General features: G+C 40.4%; 1 protein-coding gene across 3 annotated transcripts in view; it reads left to right on the top strand.

The window, feature by feature from the left end:
* ARHGAP24 (Rho GTPase activating protein 24) overlaps nucleotides 1-16,842 on the top strand; it is a 939,121-nt gene that overhangs the window by 444,679 nt on the left and 477,600 nt on the right. For all 3 annotated transcript variants that reach the window (XM_056568756.1, XM_056568757.1, XM_056568755.1), the window contains exon 2: nucleotides 4,741-4,940. In XM_056568756.1, coding sequence (XP_056424731.1) covers nucleotides 4,741-4,940 — 200 coding nt within the window. The remainder of the gene's footprint in view (nucleotides 1-4,740; nucleotides 4,941-16,842) is intronic.

Here is a 16,842-nt window from a genome sequence, read left to right as displayed (position 1 = left end):
GCCACCTTGCTGTCTTCTGGGAAGAGCCCAGACTATTCTGTCAGACTTCCTTTTAAACACACTTCCCCTTTCTGCTACCTCATTAATTAGGCCGCAGGTGGATGTTTAGCTAAGGAAATACACCCTTTACTTGCCACACTTTTACAATATTTTTTAATGTAAAGAGTTTTGTTTCACTGAAAGAGATTCAGGTCGGATGCTTGGTCCCTCTATTGCACATCAGAGAACTCCCTCATTGCTGGGTGGTATGCTATGCATTTGTTATTTTGAGGTTGATGCAAGGAGGGGGAGTGCCATTTGTTTTCGGGCACTATGCACTTAACATAATGGCTTCTTTTTTCATTGGTCTGTGATCAAACTGTACGAAATGCAGGTAGATATATATTATAGATATTTGCACTATAAAGTATCCTTCAGATATGAGCACATTTATCCCCATGTTATGCTTTTTTGCTTTTATCCTGTATTTTTTTTTTGCACTGTAATAACTACAAATCTTTGTTGTAGTATGCAAATGTACACTGTAGACTTAATGTACCTTACTATTCTCTTTGTTATTTCACTGGGTGGTACACCAACCTATATCCTTTATTTATTGTATTCTTACTATCGTGCTATAACGACATAGATATATTTTTTGCTTGTTTCTGCGTTTGTAGGTTATAGTATTGTAATTTTCGAAATTCTTTACATTTGGTCACATGGTCTAAATTGTATAGGTTTTATTCCCTCTAATGTAGTGGAAAAATCAACAGTCAGTGACAGGCAAACGATCACAGAGCGCATCCAACTATGAGCTGACAGTGATTGATGTCCCTGAACAAACCACTTAGGGATAGTAAAGTGAATCTTAACCTGTGTACTCTAAGGGGATCTATCAGCTGGATATGCTATTCTGTAAATGGGCGGCATTTTACAGCTTTTGGTCCATAGTAGTCGCCAAAACAACACAAAACATTTAGTGCCATTTGGCTAGTAGTAGTGCTGGAAGAATTTAGTGATAAACAATGATACTTTGCTCATATGCCACTAAACCTTTTTAACAAGGCCAGTCTATTCATTTTTCTGCAAGCAAATTACAATTTAGAATAGCTGCTATTATTCAGGGTAGCTTCAACATCATTTTCTTTGGAAATAAAAATGAGAAAATACTAAGTTGACAGAAGTCCAGGGATGATATTTCCTTGTGAATACTTCAGTAGTGCAGTAAACCTGACACATAATAGAATATTTTTAAGACTAGTATAAAATTTCTATACAGGTATAAGGTCTGCATAAAAGATATCAATCTCTTTTTCTTGAATATCTTGGAGAAAGAAACAGCAAAGATTTACTACAGAAAAGGCCAGCTTTTCCATGTAGTTTGACTTAAATAGGTTATGGGGCCTGCAATTGTTTTTACAGATGGCTGGTGGTTATTTAAAAAAGTGGCATACTCACCTAACTCCAGCTCGCGAATCACCGAGTGTGATGTTATCTAGTCCCCAGTTTTTCTTTTACTTTCTGCTTCCGAGAAGAACTTGCCTCAGCCGAAGTGCAGACTGTCAATGCAGAGACATTTTCATCTCAGAAGTAGGAAGTAGCAAGATGAGCAGGGACTGAATATTGTCCCATTGAGAGCAGCAGGGTGCTCACTAATACTCATATATGGTAATACATAACCTTGTTTGAAAGTGGCTCAATCTTGATTATCACAGGTCCAATGGACCCCACATTCATGAATAACATTATTAACCCATTTGGAAAGCAGCTACAAAGAGCATCTATCTCTCTCTTTCTGGAGGACCCAGAATATGTGTGGTTACATAGACAGCATGTAGTTCTTCTTTTCCCCTGTGGTGGCACTGCAGGAGAAGTAAGCATTTGTTGCCAAGTTCCCCAGCTGATTACAGCTGATTGCTGGAGGTCCTAGCAATGAAACGCATAGTGCTGAGTTTCTCTTTAGAGGACCATTGTAACAAAAAGAAATCCCCTTTGAACTGTATTAAAACATTACCACTGATCTTTTTAGTGTAACGTATGCCCTTATTTCATAAAGATAAATTCTACAGGATACCCGGACTAATACAACTAATTCTACTACCTCATAATATATTTTTTTTTATGTCTGCAAATCCATACTATGATGTTAAACAACAAAGAGAGCAGCATCCGTAGACCATTTCAACGGGTATTCCAGGATTTTTTTTATTTATTTGAATATGCTACAGTTAGTGTAGTTAATAATACAGGGTCTGTACTTGTGTGTAACGGTGGCCTCGCAATTCTTCTGTGATTTTTGGCCCAATGTTTATTTTAACAGCATAAAAAAAGACTGTCATCTCAGGTTTTCCTAGGTTGCAGTGCGACCCAAGACATTACATCACTAGTAGGTGTTCAGAGGGAGCCTGTCTTTGCTTCAATGGTTGGATCGACTGCTCGGTGGGAGGTAAACCATTCTGCAGTAAATTATAGGTTTGCAAAAGCTGGAGGCACCCTGGTTAGAAAACACTGGTCTATTGCATTGAAGGGAGCACAAGTGTGTTTTAATTGGGCTGATGAGTGAGAGGAAGAAAAGTGACCTCACAATAACAAACAAGGAATTATGTAGTTCGAGGGAGGAAACTCCAACAATAAATAGCCAGTCCAATCGCAGGGGTCCCAGCAAAAGCCCTTGCATCCTTAAGTACCAGGACACAAGTGCTTTCCTGTATGCCCTTTGTCCTTTACGGGATATTGTATCATTGCACTGTAATTATTATTCCTCTGTGTAATAAGTGTAAGTAAATAAGGTGTAGGTTTGAGTGTAACAGCCAAGGTAGGAGACATAGCATGTGATATAGGACCTAAGAACTATGGGGCCACTAAAATATATAGTGTAGTGAGGAATGATTAAAAAAATAAATGGAACCACATTCTGATTTCCTATGAGGCCCCATGATTACCCTCGCTGTGCACATTATTTTATAGTATAATGCATCATCTCCTGTATATTATCTAACTGTAAATACTGCCTGAAAATAATAGGAGTGTGATTACTGAAACCATGCTCCTATCACCCTCATGGAACTTAGGAAGCCTGAGATTTAGGGGTGACAGGAGTTTGATTGTTGAAGCCACACTCCCATCACTCTCAAGTAGCATGTAGATGCTGAGATCTCAGATTAAAAAATACCAATAATTTCATACTTTCTAAGTAAAAGGAAAATATATATATATATATATATATATATATATATATATATATATTATCTATGCATGAAATAGTACCTCTAAAAGATAATCGTACAAATAGCAAATAACTAGAGTATACAAGGAGCAAATATCACCAGATATGTTACCACCAGACAAATATTACCAATACCAGTATATAAGAAGGTATATTATCACCATACAAATTACCACCATACTGTTACTAACCAAATCCTGTATACAGAGTCCAATATTACCAATAATACCAGCATACAAAGAGGAATATTATCATACATTTTACAATCATACCGCTACTGACCAAGTCCTGTATACTAAGACCAATATTACCAATAATACAGTGTACAAGGATGAATATTATCACCATACATATTACCATCATCACTGTTACTGACTAAATCCTGTATACTGATACTAATATTATCCCCATTAGTGAACAAGCCTGATTCAGACCTTGGGCTATGGGTGCCAGATCCAGGGCTTCAGCCTTCTCTACCCTTCCCCTAGTGATGCCCCTGGTGTGCATCATTAATGTACTATATTTATTGGGATATTGCTGTGTACATTATACCTGTGTATTAGGAGCCCAAAATAACCATTTAAGCTCTACATGTTCTGAACTTATTTTTAAAGATGGTCATGGTGGAGTAGGGCCCCTTTTCAAGTTTTTCTATGGGGCCCCTTGATTACTTGTTACATCACTGGGTGCAAAGGTTGCAGTTACATCTAGTAACTTATGTTTGAGGTAGTCCAACAGTTCTAATACATTGTATTTTAGGAGGTTAGCTGTTAAAACCTTTTGCTTTTGTGCTGAGATATTTAAAGTTATACATTTGCATTGCCATTTGCTGTTATTACCATAGTTGTTTTTTTAGCTGCAGATAAAGGATCATAGGGGTCCTTAATGACTGAACATTCAGGTATTTACAAAAGTTATGTTCTAAACAATAGATTATAGTTCTGACTTTGGCATCATAGAGTACAGTAAGTAAGTTACCTACAATATGTCTGCTTGTTGCTTAATGTATAATGGCTTAAATCAATATCTGGGTCTAAATCAATGTTCTTTACTCCAGTTTGTTCAAGAACATTGCTTGGTGTTGGGACCCACGTGAATGAGGTTACCATGGAAGTAGATAGGTTTGTGGCATTGATCAAAACATGAATCTTTTGCACTGTACTGTACTTGTGAGAGACTGAGATGGTCCATGCTGACAATTTGTTATTCTACAATGAGGAACTATAGAGGAGAAAGGTTGGCTTTGTTCCATACTACCCGACACATCCATGATTTGCTCCCTTTCTTTGTTTGCCTTTTACAGATGAACCACACTTTAAAAAGTAGGTTAGCTCCCTGCTGACTGCCACAGGCATGGAGATAAGTTAGAAGAATACAGTAGGAACCCTTGCAGTGCAACTTTTGTTGTCAGGGACTATTTATTTTACAGTTGTGTCTCTACTAAGGAATCTATTTTGCCTTTTTTTTTCTTTCCTCTGGAACAAAGATGATTTCCTGTATTTCATTTCTCTCTTTTTTTGTTTCTTTAACAGAAAAGTCTATCAGTCTGATAATGGATGACTACAATGTGTCTGCAGAAAGCCCCCAAACTGGCCAAGGACGGCAGAATGCAATTAAGTGTGGATGGCTGCGGAAGCAAGGAGGTTTTGTCAAGACCTGGCACACGCGCTGGTTTGTTCTCAAGGGAGACCAGCTCTATTATTTCAAAGATGAAGATGAAATGAAACCTTTGGTGAGTCAATGAAACAAAGTTAAAGAAATATTAACAACACAGTCTAGCAAAAGGTGACTCATTATCACCTGTGTACTGGACTGTAGATACCTTGACCTACGGTATACTAGTTATGGATTGGGAGTGTGCGTTGGGTGTCATGTGGTAATATTAAGTTGTTTTTATTTATAGCATATGTAAAGGGGTATACAGGTTTATGGATGCTGAACTGCTGGTCTCCAAGTACAAATATTTCTTAATCCACCATATACAAAAATTCTGCAGCAGCAGAGTCCCATTCATTTTAATGGGATTCCGCTGCACTATGTTCAATGTTTCTAAGAAGTCCGCACGGAAATGCATTGCCGTCTATTAAGACGGGGCATTTTCTGAGCAGTCTTAGCCGGCACCAGCAAATTGCAGAGAGTTTCCGTGGGGACATTCTGCCATGTCAACCAGGCCCTACACAGGAGAGAAGACGTAGGTTACCAGTATCCCTGACAAAGGAGGACAGTTCCTCAGGATTACGTTGGAATTTAAACCTGTGTTACTTGCCCTGGCAGCAAGCGTGTAGTTACCCGGTACTGTAGTATACAGGATTATGTGTAGTAAGTATGTTCAGCCAGACCACTTCTCACAAGTAGTGTTGCTCGCGAATATTTGCAATACGAATTTTATTCGCGAATATCGCATATTCGCGAATTCGCGAATATTCCACTATATATTCGGAATTACGAATATTGTTTTTTTGTTTTTTTTTCACAGTACACATCACAGTGATCATCCCTCTCTGCTTCCAGCTTGTGTGGTGTAAAGAAGGCTCTAATAATAGAAATGACCTCATGTATTTTTACTAAACTAGTATTCTTTTCATTCAGCCTTATGTGGTGTTTTCTGTATATCATTTAACTGTGGCTATGGTAGAACCTACTCACCCTCTTAGTTTTATTTTATGTTGCGATCCCTGTCCCCTATTGCAATATGTGCTTACCCACAGGTTCCCATGTGTCTGAATACTGAAATATTTATGAACTTATCATGTCTCCGAGACAGTCTCAACATATGTTTATATATATATTTGTTTTCTATTAGTGGTCTTGTGCGCATTGTATTCAAGCATCTAACTCGCCCAATCGATAAACATGTTTATTACAATATCATATTTTGCTATGGGTTAAACTCCCATGTATATTATTATACTTACATGCGAGTTTTGGACATATATGTTGGAATTCACAATATGCGTTTTATTTATTTACTTATTACTATATTTTGTTTTTAGTGTGCTCGTTTTTTTTTCTAATGCTGACTATGTTATGACAGTCTAGCCACCCGGGTATACCCCACGAGCGGCCGCTGTACAATAATACTGCATTGTTTGCATACATTGGATGTTACCATACTTAGACTGATATGACATACAGGTCACTCATGGGTTAATCAGCCATCTTTTTCCACTTAGTTAGATCTCACCTGGCCGCACCTTCCTTTCTTTCTGACTACCTTCCTTATGCCACTTCACATCCTGTTTGACGGAGGCGGGGAGTTTTTTCCACGGTGGGACCCGACCATATGCCAGTGTGTATTTAAACCCCCGTGTGACTAGGTACCAACGCCATGACTAAGAGCAACTGCTCGAAACGCGTTGGCGTTTCACCCCCCTTTTGTTTTTAGTGACATGTCACTTGCCACCTTGTGGCGATTTTCCATGTTTTAATTAGTTGCCATTAAAGGTTAAGTTTTATTGGATACCTCAACCCAGGAGCTGGACCCCCTCCATTTCTTTTTCTCAGTTCCACGAGGGAGTGGTGGCTCCCTGTCTCCGTGCTCCGGGACTATTGCCTGATGCTTGACACATATGGACTTTGGTGAGCTGATCAACTCCTTTTGTTTCTCTAATACTACTGTGTGAGACTGGTGTGCGAATTTTCGCATATGCGAAAATTTGCATATGCTAATTTTCGCATTTGCGAATTGTTGCTTGCGCAGGTTTCCATATATGTAAATTTTCGCATAAGTTAATTTTCGCATACGCGAATATTTGCATATGCAAAAATAAAACGCGAATATTCGCGAATATATGACGAATATTCGTCCATATATTCGCGAATATTCGCAAATTCGAATATGGCCTATGCCGCTCAACACTACTCACAAGTAGTACTGTGATAGAAACAACATTCAGGCTAATTGGATTATGGTAAAGAACTGACTGATGAGTGGTACTCCTCTTACTGCTCCTCCAACAATGAGAACACCTCGCAAGTTGAGGAGGTTAGTACTACATGTCTGTGTATATAGAGGGATTTAGCAATATTTGATTTGAGAGCGGCGGTTCAGTATCCATAAAAGTTATACTGATTGCTATATAGTATAGAGACTCTTCTTACAGCCGCAGCAGTGCGAGTGGGAACGTTTTGATGTGTTGAAAGTTATAATTTATAATCCTATATTTCCTCTACAGAAGTGTAATGTAATAGAGTAGCTCGCATGGCTATGCTGTTTGCACAACTGCCAATAAAGTCAATGATAGTTACTCTTTGGCTGCTTTCAGCTTTCCTTGAGGCCTGAGGGGGCAGAGAAGGCTAATTAAGAAGATGGGCAACCCTGTTAATATTAAAGAAGCACTTGTTTTGCTTATATCTTGAAGCATAGGCTATTTATTATAAGAATAATGTAGAGGTTCATGTGTATTCCTTGTGCTTACCAGTTTGGATGATTTTACAGGCATGGATTTTCAGCTATTATGATTCCATTTCAGAAGAGAAAGTTTTTTTTCATGTGGCCTACATTTTCTGTGATTCCTTTCTCTTTGTAGAGAGCAGGTGTAAGGTACAATCACTGCAATTTAGCTAAGGAGACCAACCTATTCACCTGGCTAGACTATAGCAACTAGAAGCCTAAACTGGTTGATGTCTGTTCACACCAAATGCAGTTTTAACATGTTTCCTTATTTAAAGTGTATTTTTACCTAAATATTGCCATGAGGAGAAGGTGATTTGACCTATAATCCCATTTTTTTTTGCATTTTATGAAGATTTAAAGGGGTACTCCTCTGCTCAGCGTTTGGAGCAAACTGTTCCGAACGCTGGAGCTGGCACTGGGAGCTCGTGATGTCTTAGTCCCGCCCCCTCATGACGGCTGTCACGCCACTTTCCATATACTTGCATTGAGGGGGTGAGGCGTGACGTCATGACGGGGTGGGACTATGACATCATGAGCTCCCTGTGCTAGCTCCAGCGTTTGGAACAGTTTGTTTCAAATGCTGAGCAGCGGAGTACCCCTTTAAAGTCTTCAGGCTGTGTTCACATGCATCCCCACTGCATTTGGGATATGTTCTTACCATGTGTTGTCTGAGTTGCCAAAATCTCTGTAAGGATTACACATTTTTACTGTAATTTGGACATATGGGGAAAATAGTAAAATTTATGCCGCAATGTTGGGAAAATCCCTTGAAATCAAAGAACAGAAGCTAAAAAATATGCAACGTGAATTCAGCCTAAGGGAAGGTGTATAACTACCATATCCTGAACTCATAAATAAATAAATAAATAGTAGCAGTATATAGATAGAGCTGGGAGAGGTCTGGGAGCAGCCAAGAGAATCTGATAGATGATGATGTCATCCTGTAGTTTACTGACCCCATGACTCACCACCTTTTTGGACTGAAAACTGAAAACTAAACTGGACTGAAAAAAGCAGCCCCACATTGTATTGTCAATATATTAGGCCACACAAACATTTTTGTTTGGTTGTTATTTTTTTGTTTGGTTGTTACTTCAGTATATTCAACTACATAAAAGCAGTGAAGGGTAACAAAGTAACATTTGTAATAAATATTCTCATTATGTATATGACAAATATTGATATACTGTAGGTCTAAAGTGTATATATGTGCATGTAAGGATTTTATTTCTAGAAAAGCTATGGCATGATTCAGGAATTCTGTGTTTATAAGAAATGTCTTCTGGGATAGTCTAGATGAAAACCGATCTAAGGCACTAACATTGTACAGACAATTCTTATACTGCGTACACATAGGGATATATATACACTACTTTTGAGAAAAGATGGAATATGAGTCAGTACTGGCCTTGGGAACTCTGGACAGTACAAGCTGTAAAGGTCACCTATATGGCTGCACTGTATGGCTCAGAGCAGACGAGCTGCAAAGTCAAAGGCAGCTTTTGTGTGGTTGAGCTGCAAGGCTGGAATTTCCAATACTTGTTTTGCTGTTTCCATGAAGCAATGCTTTGCTTTTTTGTGAAGGCACTTATTGAATAGTAAAGTAAGCTTAAGGCTATTTTCACTTATGTCATGAGAGATGTTTCATTTCTTTTATTTTATTCTCGTATTATACTATTTATAATGTGGGACAATTGGTCTCAGTTGAAATGTGGCATTCTTGCCCATGGTCACCAATAAGAATTCCCCCTTTACTGGTCCAGCGTGATTGGGAAAGTGAAAGTTGAACGCTGATAGGTTACTTTGGTCGACAGAGCCACTATTTTCTGTTTTGATAGTTTTGACAGTTTTGATCTGTACACTGCATAGAAAATAAACATGGTTATCGGTGACTCTCAACATAGAAAGGTGATCAGTAGCAAATCAATAGTGTCCCTAGATAACCAGAGAATAGTAGCTACATATAGTATGGAATTAGATAATACATAAAGAATAAGTTGGTATGATGGAGTTTTATGATAGTTGCACACACTAAAGTGATGAAGTCATTGCACATAGTGATATTTGACAGGGAAAGGAATCAGAATAAATGATACTTGCCCCTTGGGAATCAGTAAGCAATGATACTAGGCGTTTTATGTGATCTTTATTTGCAATCCTTCAAAACAAAATGAATGATGCTTTGGTCAAAATGACCTAATTAGATATTCAGATTGTTGTGCAGGTGTAGTATAAAGGAAAAATAAATAACCTATAGCCGAAATAGAGGGAGCTGCAGAGTGACCTATGGTGACCTGGGAAATGCAATTAGAATCAGTACATAGTAACACTGTCTCCAGTAGCTTTGAGCTCCATCCTGGTTTCCAAAGTAGCATCATAGTTTACAAAGAAGCAGCAATAAATGCCATTGAAATTACCCACCCACCCCTTTTAAAAAAAAATAATATATACGACCTGAAATGTTGAGTAAATACTTTGTGTTGCTTTTGTAATATTGTTTGTCTGACGATATGAAGCTAATGTTAGGAATCACGGCAGGTGGACAGCAGGAGGTGGACCCTCTGGGCCTGTGTGGAAGGAGACTTGAGCCTTGCCAGGGAGTGGGGTCTAAGGTGCCACTGGCTTTAACCAGACCCCGCTGCAAAGTGCACCCAGGTCGCTACCCCTGGCACGACTCGTCCACACAGGAAGCTAGGTGAGGCATGGCACAGGAGGTTACTGGCAGGACATGGCAAGATGGCAGAAGGTCAGACAGGTATAGGGTAGCTAGGAACGGATACACAGTAACAGGAGCACAGGAACACAGGACTTCACAATGGCATAGACTACCAAAGATCCGGCACAGGGAACAGGGAGGAGCAGATACTTATGGACAAGGAACAGGTGCAAACACTTTAATTAATTGGTTCTGGCCCTTTAAGAAACAGAGCTCAGGCGCGCACCTGCCCTAGGGGGCGAAGGCACGCACGCCAAAGCTGCGGGGACACCAGGAAGCAGAGACACAAGAAGGTGAGTGACGGGCTGAGACTCTCATGCGGGCGCATCCTGCCATGTGAATCTCTGCCCCGCCGGCAGCAGGGACAGGGAGCGCTCACGGCCGGAGCGCCACTGTAACAGCTAAACTATTGTCTATCATATCAACATACAGTTAATCTGGCTAAACAAACGCAACACAAGAAAGTAGCTACAAGGACTATTAGTTATTGTGTATTGTAAGGAGTAAAGATGACCTATAGCTTTCAAAAGATTGCAAATGATTGTTATTGTACATTAAGCACAATCTGAGGCCTATATTACATCACTATAACAAGATTACAGTTCGCTTGACTACAAAACCAAGTATCACCGTTAGTCACTTTGACTGATTATTAGCAATTACTCCTAGTCCTCATATACCCCCAGGACTTATGGTTGGGCAGAACCATAGGACTAATCAGCAGTTGCAAAGGAAGTTCTTACAAGCTCATATGAAATGTCAAAAGCAAAAGGCAATTGGCAACTCACCATTAGACCTACATAAACAGACTGGAGAAAGCAGCATATGGCAGCAGATAACAAACAGCCGGCACATGAGGGTATTAGCTGGAGCCTTAAATAGACTTATAACCTAAAATCAGGCACAACAAAACCCTGCATGGACTATTACTCTGTCTCTTATTTTGGGACCAGATTTAGTGGCTGCCTGGTGGATACTTATTGGAGTTTAATACATTGAAAGCAGGTAAATTTAAAAAACAGTATCGTGTGAGGGTCAAAAGGATGACAGCATGAACCTAACAATGGGTGTCTAACTCAATCTTATTTGTCTCCAGTAATGGGTCCTTGGAATTAAACTTCTTTTAAGATTTCCTGATATATGCTACTAAACAGGATAACTGGTTAATGAAACCGAAAATACCCTTATTGAAATCAAAAGATGATCTTTCAAAGACAAAATATGTATTTTGTCATAAAATACCTGACTTATAGAGAAAGGCCTCTGTTTTGTGCCAAAGAGTGTGCACCAACTTTAGTTTTGGTTCAATTACAGTTATTTAAGATACCTTCTTGTTGCTAGTTTTTAGGGGGAAAAAACTAACAAATGCTTTAAAAATTCATGGTAACAGATTTAAATCACTTAGGCCGTGTTCACATCATGATTAGTGTCTCTGTAACACAGATACCATTTCTAAAGATCAAATCGGCTTCAATCGTATCTGTGCATGGACAGGCACTGACACCATTTACTCCTATAGACTGTACAGACAGATCATAGTCAGCTAGTGATGACATTAGGGTCATTTTCTGAACCTATTTGATCTTTGTCTTGGACTCAAAAACCTGGCTGACCAAAGTATGATAGGCTCGGAAAATTACCTGAACGTGGAAAAGGCCAAAAACCCAATGGTGACTGTGGATGAGCTCCAAAGATCTTGTCAGCAGATGGCAAAACCATCACCATCAGAAGGTCAACCATCACTACAGTATTCCATCAATTAGGACGTTATGACAGAGTGACCAGAAAGTAACCTCTCTTCAGTAAAACACACATGAAAGTTCCTAAAGGACTCTCAAAAAGGATTTCTGCTGTGATAAAACCGGTCTGAAATGTCTGAAATAAAACCAGGCACTACTAATCCACTGCCACAAACCATCTCTGCAGAATTGAGGGAAAGCTGAATGGAGCAAAGTGAAGAGATATTCTTAATGAAAACCTGATCCAGAGTGCTCTGGACCTCAAACTGGGCCGAAGATTCACCTTCCCACAAGGCAATGACCCTAAGTGCACAGACAAGAGAACACAAGAATGGCTTAGGGAGAACTCTGTGCATGTCCTTGAGTGCACAGTCAGAATTTAGACTTGAAAATGTCTTCCACCTATGATCCTCGTCCAGCCTGATGGAATCTTGTGGCATCATCCAAGAAGACTGGAGGCTGTAATCTCTGCCAAAGATGCTTCAACTAAGTACTGAGTAAAGGGCCTGAATACTTATGTTAATGCAATATTTAAATTTTTCCTTTTCAATAAATTCTGTTGCCACTTTGTTATTGTGGGATATTGGGTGCAGAATGATGGGGGACGACGTAATTATTTTAAATTTAGCAGAAAGCCGCAACATAACAAACTGTGAAAAAAAAATGAAAGGGTCTGAAGACTTTCTGAATAGCTTGTAGCATTAGCAATTCATATGTCCTTTGTCTAAGTGACAAGATGTTGGATCTTTACAAGGTCACAGAGACATTAGTGTCACCTACCAACTGCAACCCCAGTTGTTATGCAGGGACCTGTTTATGTTCATCCTTCTTACCAAATATTGTAGCCTCAGAATTATTCCTTACGAAGTTTGAGAGACTATTTGTGGATTTAATTTTTTTTTAAATAGATGATTCCATTACTGATATATATTTTCGGTTGGAATTTTGCAGAATGTCTTTTGAGCCTTTAAAATACATATGATGTAAACGTATCACTGAAAAGGTACTATGTATAATTTAGTCGATAGGCAGAGTGTACTGGCATTTGGAGCATTCAATATTAAATCCATTCTCAGAATGGTGTGTCAGCACTTAGAAGTTTTAGGAATGGATATTCTGCTATCATTCTCAAGGTTTATGTTACCTTCTAGCTGCACAGGAATATTTACTATTCATGTACAATAATGATTATCTACTATCTTGCCTCACTGGAGGCGAGTGCAATGCTTGGAATATTTCCTGTAATGCCTTTCATGAACTGTATGAGAAATTTAAACTATTGCATATTAATAATGTATGGCGTTGGGAAGGAATTTTTTTCACTAAGACGAAGAAAATTGACTTCTGCCTCATGTTTTCTTACTTTTTTTTTTCTTTTTTTTTGTGCCTTCCTCTGGATCAACACTGCAGGGAAATAGACAGAAATGGATGGACTTATGTCTTACATATGTCTCCACCTTACAAACTATGTTGCTATGATAGACTCAGTTATTATCACAGAGAAAATATGCTTTAGAGATTGGCATAATGTAGGGAATTCCTCAATAATGGTTGTCCTGTGTCTGTTTTTACCCCTTTTTTTTTTTTTGCTTCATTTTTTGTTGTCATGGTTCAAATTCATCATAAGGTGCAAGTTCTTTGATTAATTTGTTTCATGTTGTATAATGCGTTCACCTATATCTTTTCTCTGCCTTTTTTTTTTCACTTGTATTTTGTCTATATTAACTTTACTTTTTCATAAGGAGTAAAAGGAGAAAAGCCCACCAAAATTTGTAGCCCAATTTTTCCAGAGTACAGAAATACCCCATATGTGGCCCTAAGCTGTTGCTTTGAAATACAACAGGGCTCCAAAGCAAGAGAGCGCCATGCGCATTTGAGGCCTAGATTGCATCTGTAACCAAAATACCTAATGGCAGTGTTTCCCAAACAGAGTGTCTCCAGCTGTTACAAAACTCCCAGCATGCCTTGACAGTCAGTGGCTGTCCGGCAATACTGGGAGTTGGACTGTCCGGCAACTCCAACTACAGCAACTCTCAGCATGCATTGACAGCCGAAGGGCAGGCTGTGAGTGGCAGTTTAGGAGGCACACTGCTATGCCAGCATGCCCTTTGGCTGTCTGTGCATGCTGGGAGTTATGCAACAGGTGGAGGCACACATTTTCATAGAAAAAATGTGCCTGCAGCTGTTGCATAACTACAACCCCCAGCATGCACAAACTACTAAAGGGCATGCTGGGAGTTATAGTAGGAACTCCAGCTATTGCAAAACTACAACTCCCAGCAGCCCCGATCGCCGCCATAATCAACGCCCAGCAGGGTAGTGATTGGCCGGTCTTTCCGAACAATCAATCATGTGATTGTGAGGTGGCACCTGTGCCACCTCACTCCTGCTGGGTAAGGATGAATGGGGCTGTCTCAGAGACACGATTGACACGGAATGGCCGCAAATCGCCAGTCTGAATTGCATGGGGTGCCTGCTGAATAATCCCGATCAGGTCACCCCCCCCCCCCCCAGCGAGCAGCAGGGACTGGAATTCCCACAGACGTACAGGTACGCCCCTGGTTCTTAAGTACCAGGACGTCAGGGCATACTGTTACGCCCTTGGTCCTTAAGTGGTTAAAAGTTTAAATGGGAGAAGGGGGGAAATTAAACATTTTATTAGAGAAGGGGTTAAATCATTTCAATTATTTTTTTAATTTTACACATTTATAGCCCACATACGGGACTATCACATGCAATTCTTTGATTACATACACTGTTCAATGCTATGCCATAGCATAGCACTGAACAGTGTTATCGGCGCTCTCCTGTTCCAGCCTGAATCTCAGGCATGGAGCAGTAGATTACCAATTGGACGCCAATGAGGAAGGTAGGGACCCTCCTCGCGTGTCCTAAGCTGACTGGGACACCGTGTTTTGTACGTGGTGGTCCTGATCAGCACTGCTGGGCATACGGGAATCATTTGCAAACATTTTAGATGCAGTGATCAATTTGGATCCCCGTGTCTAAAGGGTTAATAACAGGCATCACCGCGAAATGCACTGCATTTGAAAGAAAGCAGCTTTGTTTTTTGAATACTGCCTAAGCCCGTTAATGAAAACTTAATCCAGAGGGCTCTGGACCTCAGACTTGGCTGAAGGTACCCCTTCCAGCATGACAATAACCCTAAGCACACAATCTAGGCAACACAGGGATCGCTTTGGGATAACTCTGTGAACCCAATCAAACATCACTGGAGCGCCTAAAAAATGGCTTTCCCTATCCACTTTGACCAAGCTTGAGAGGATCTGCAGAAAATAATGGCAGAAATTTGCCAAATCCAGGTATGTAAACATTGTGGCCTCATATCCAAAAAGACTGGAGGCTGTAATCTCTTCCAAAGGCACTTTAACTAAGTACTGAGTTAAGGGTCTGAATAATTATGTCACTGCCAGGGCCGGCGTTAGGGCGGGGCATCCTAGGCAGTTGCCTAGGGCTCCCCTCCAAAAGGGGGCCCCTGAAAAGCTTTAGGGCATTACTAACAATACTCCATTTTGCTCAAAATAGTGGTAAAATCGCAGCGTTTTTGCCGCGATTTTACCGCAAATTTGTGCAAAATGCAGTATTCAGGGCCTAAGGCACTAACACTCCTCCCCCTGTCCTGAGCATTCTGGAGGAGTGCTGCTTGCGCTCCACTTTTCAGACGTCACCACGAGGAACGCGGCAGGCAGCGCTCCACTAGTAAATCCCCCTCACATGCTGCTTGCGCTCCACTGCCCGGGGGCCCGGGCAATCGCTGCCAGCACCTTTTTTTCCCTTCTACTATCTGTGGCCCTGCAGGGCTGAGAAGGCCAGGGGCTGCTGGGAGCCCCTACTGACATGACCCTGGTGCAGAAGCAAGGCAGCCTCAGCCAACCTGATCTCCAGCAATCATCTCCTGGGGGTAAGGAGAGGCTTTGGGTTGGAGATGTGTATTGTATATGTATGTGTATGATTTTGTATGATGTGTGTATATGTATTATGTGTGCATGATAGATTTATGTGTATGTATGATATGTGTATGAGGTTTGTTACAGTGTGTCACCCCAGTAGTAAGGTGATTACATGAGGAGGAGGTTTGTTACAGTGTGTCACCCCAGTAGTAAGGAGATTACATGAGGAGGGGGTTTGTTACAGTGTGTCACCCCAATAGTAAGGAGATTACATGAGGAGTGGGTTTGTTACATTGTCACTCCAGTAGTTAGGAGATTACATCAGGAGGAGGTTTTTTACAGTGTGTCACCCCAGTAGTAAGGAGATTCCATGAGGAGAAGGTTTGTTACAGTGTGTCATCCAAGAAGTATGCTAATTACATGTGAAGGGGGCTTGTTACAGTGTGTCACCCCAGTAGTAAGGAGATTACATGAGGAGAAGGTTTGTTACAGTGTGTCATCCCAGTAGTATACTAATTACATGTGAAGGGGGCTTGTTACAGTGTGTCACCCCAGTAGTAAGGATATTACATGAGGAGGAGGTTTGTTACAGTGTGTCACCCCAGTAGTAAGGTGATTACATGAGGAGGAGGTCTGTTACAGTGTGTCACCCCAGTAGTAAGGAGATTCCATGAGGAGAAGGTTTGTTACAGTGTGTCATCCAAGTAGTATGCTAATTACATGTGAAGGGGGCTTGTTACAGTGTGTCACCCCAGTAGTAAGGAGATTACATGAGGAGAAGGTTTGTTACAGTGTGTCATCCCAGTAGTATACTAATTACATGTGAAGGGGGCTTGTTACAGTGTGTCACCCCAGTAGTAAGGATATTACAT

This window comes from Hyla sarda, chromosome 1 (assembly GCF_029499605.1).
Source record: "Hyla sarda isolate aHylSar1 chromosome 1, aHylSar1.hap1, whole genome shotgun sequence".
Classification (NCBI taxonomy): domain Eukaryota; kingdom Metazoa; phylum Chordata; class Amphibia; order Anura; family Hylidae; genus Hyla; species Hyla sarda.
This window is presented reverse-complemented; position numbering and strand designations above follow the sequence as displayed.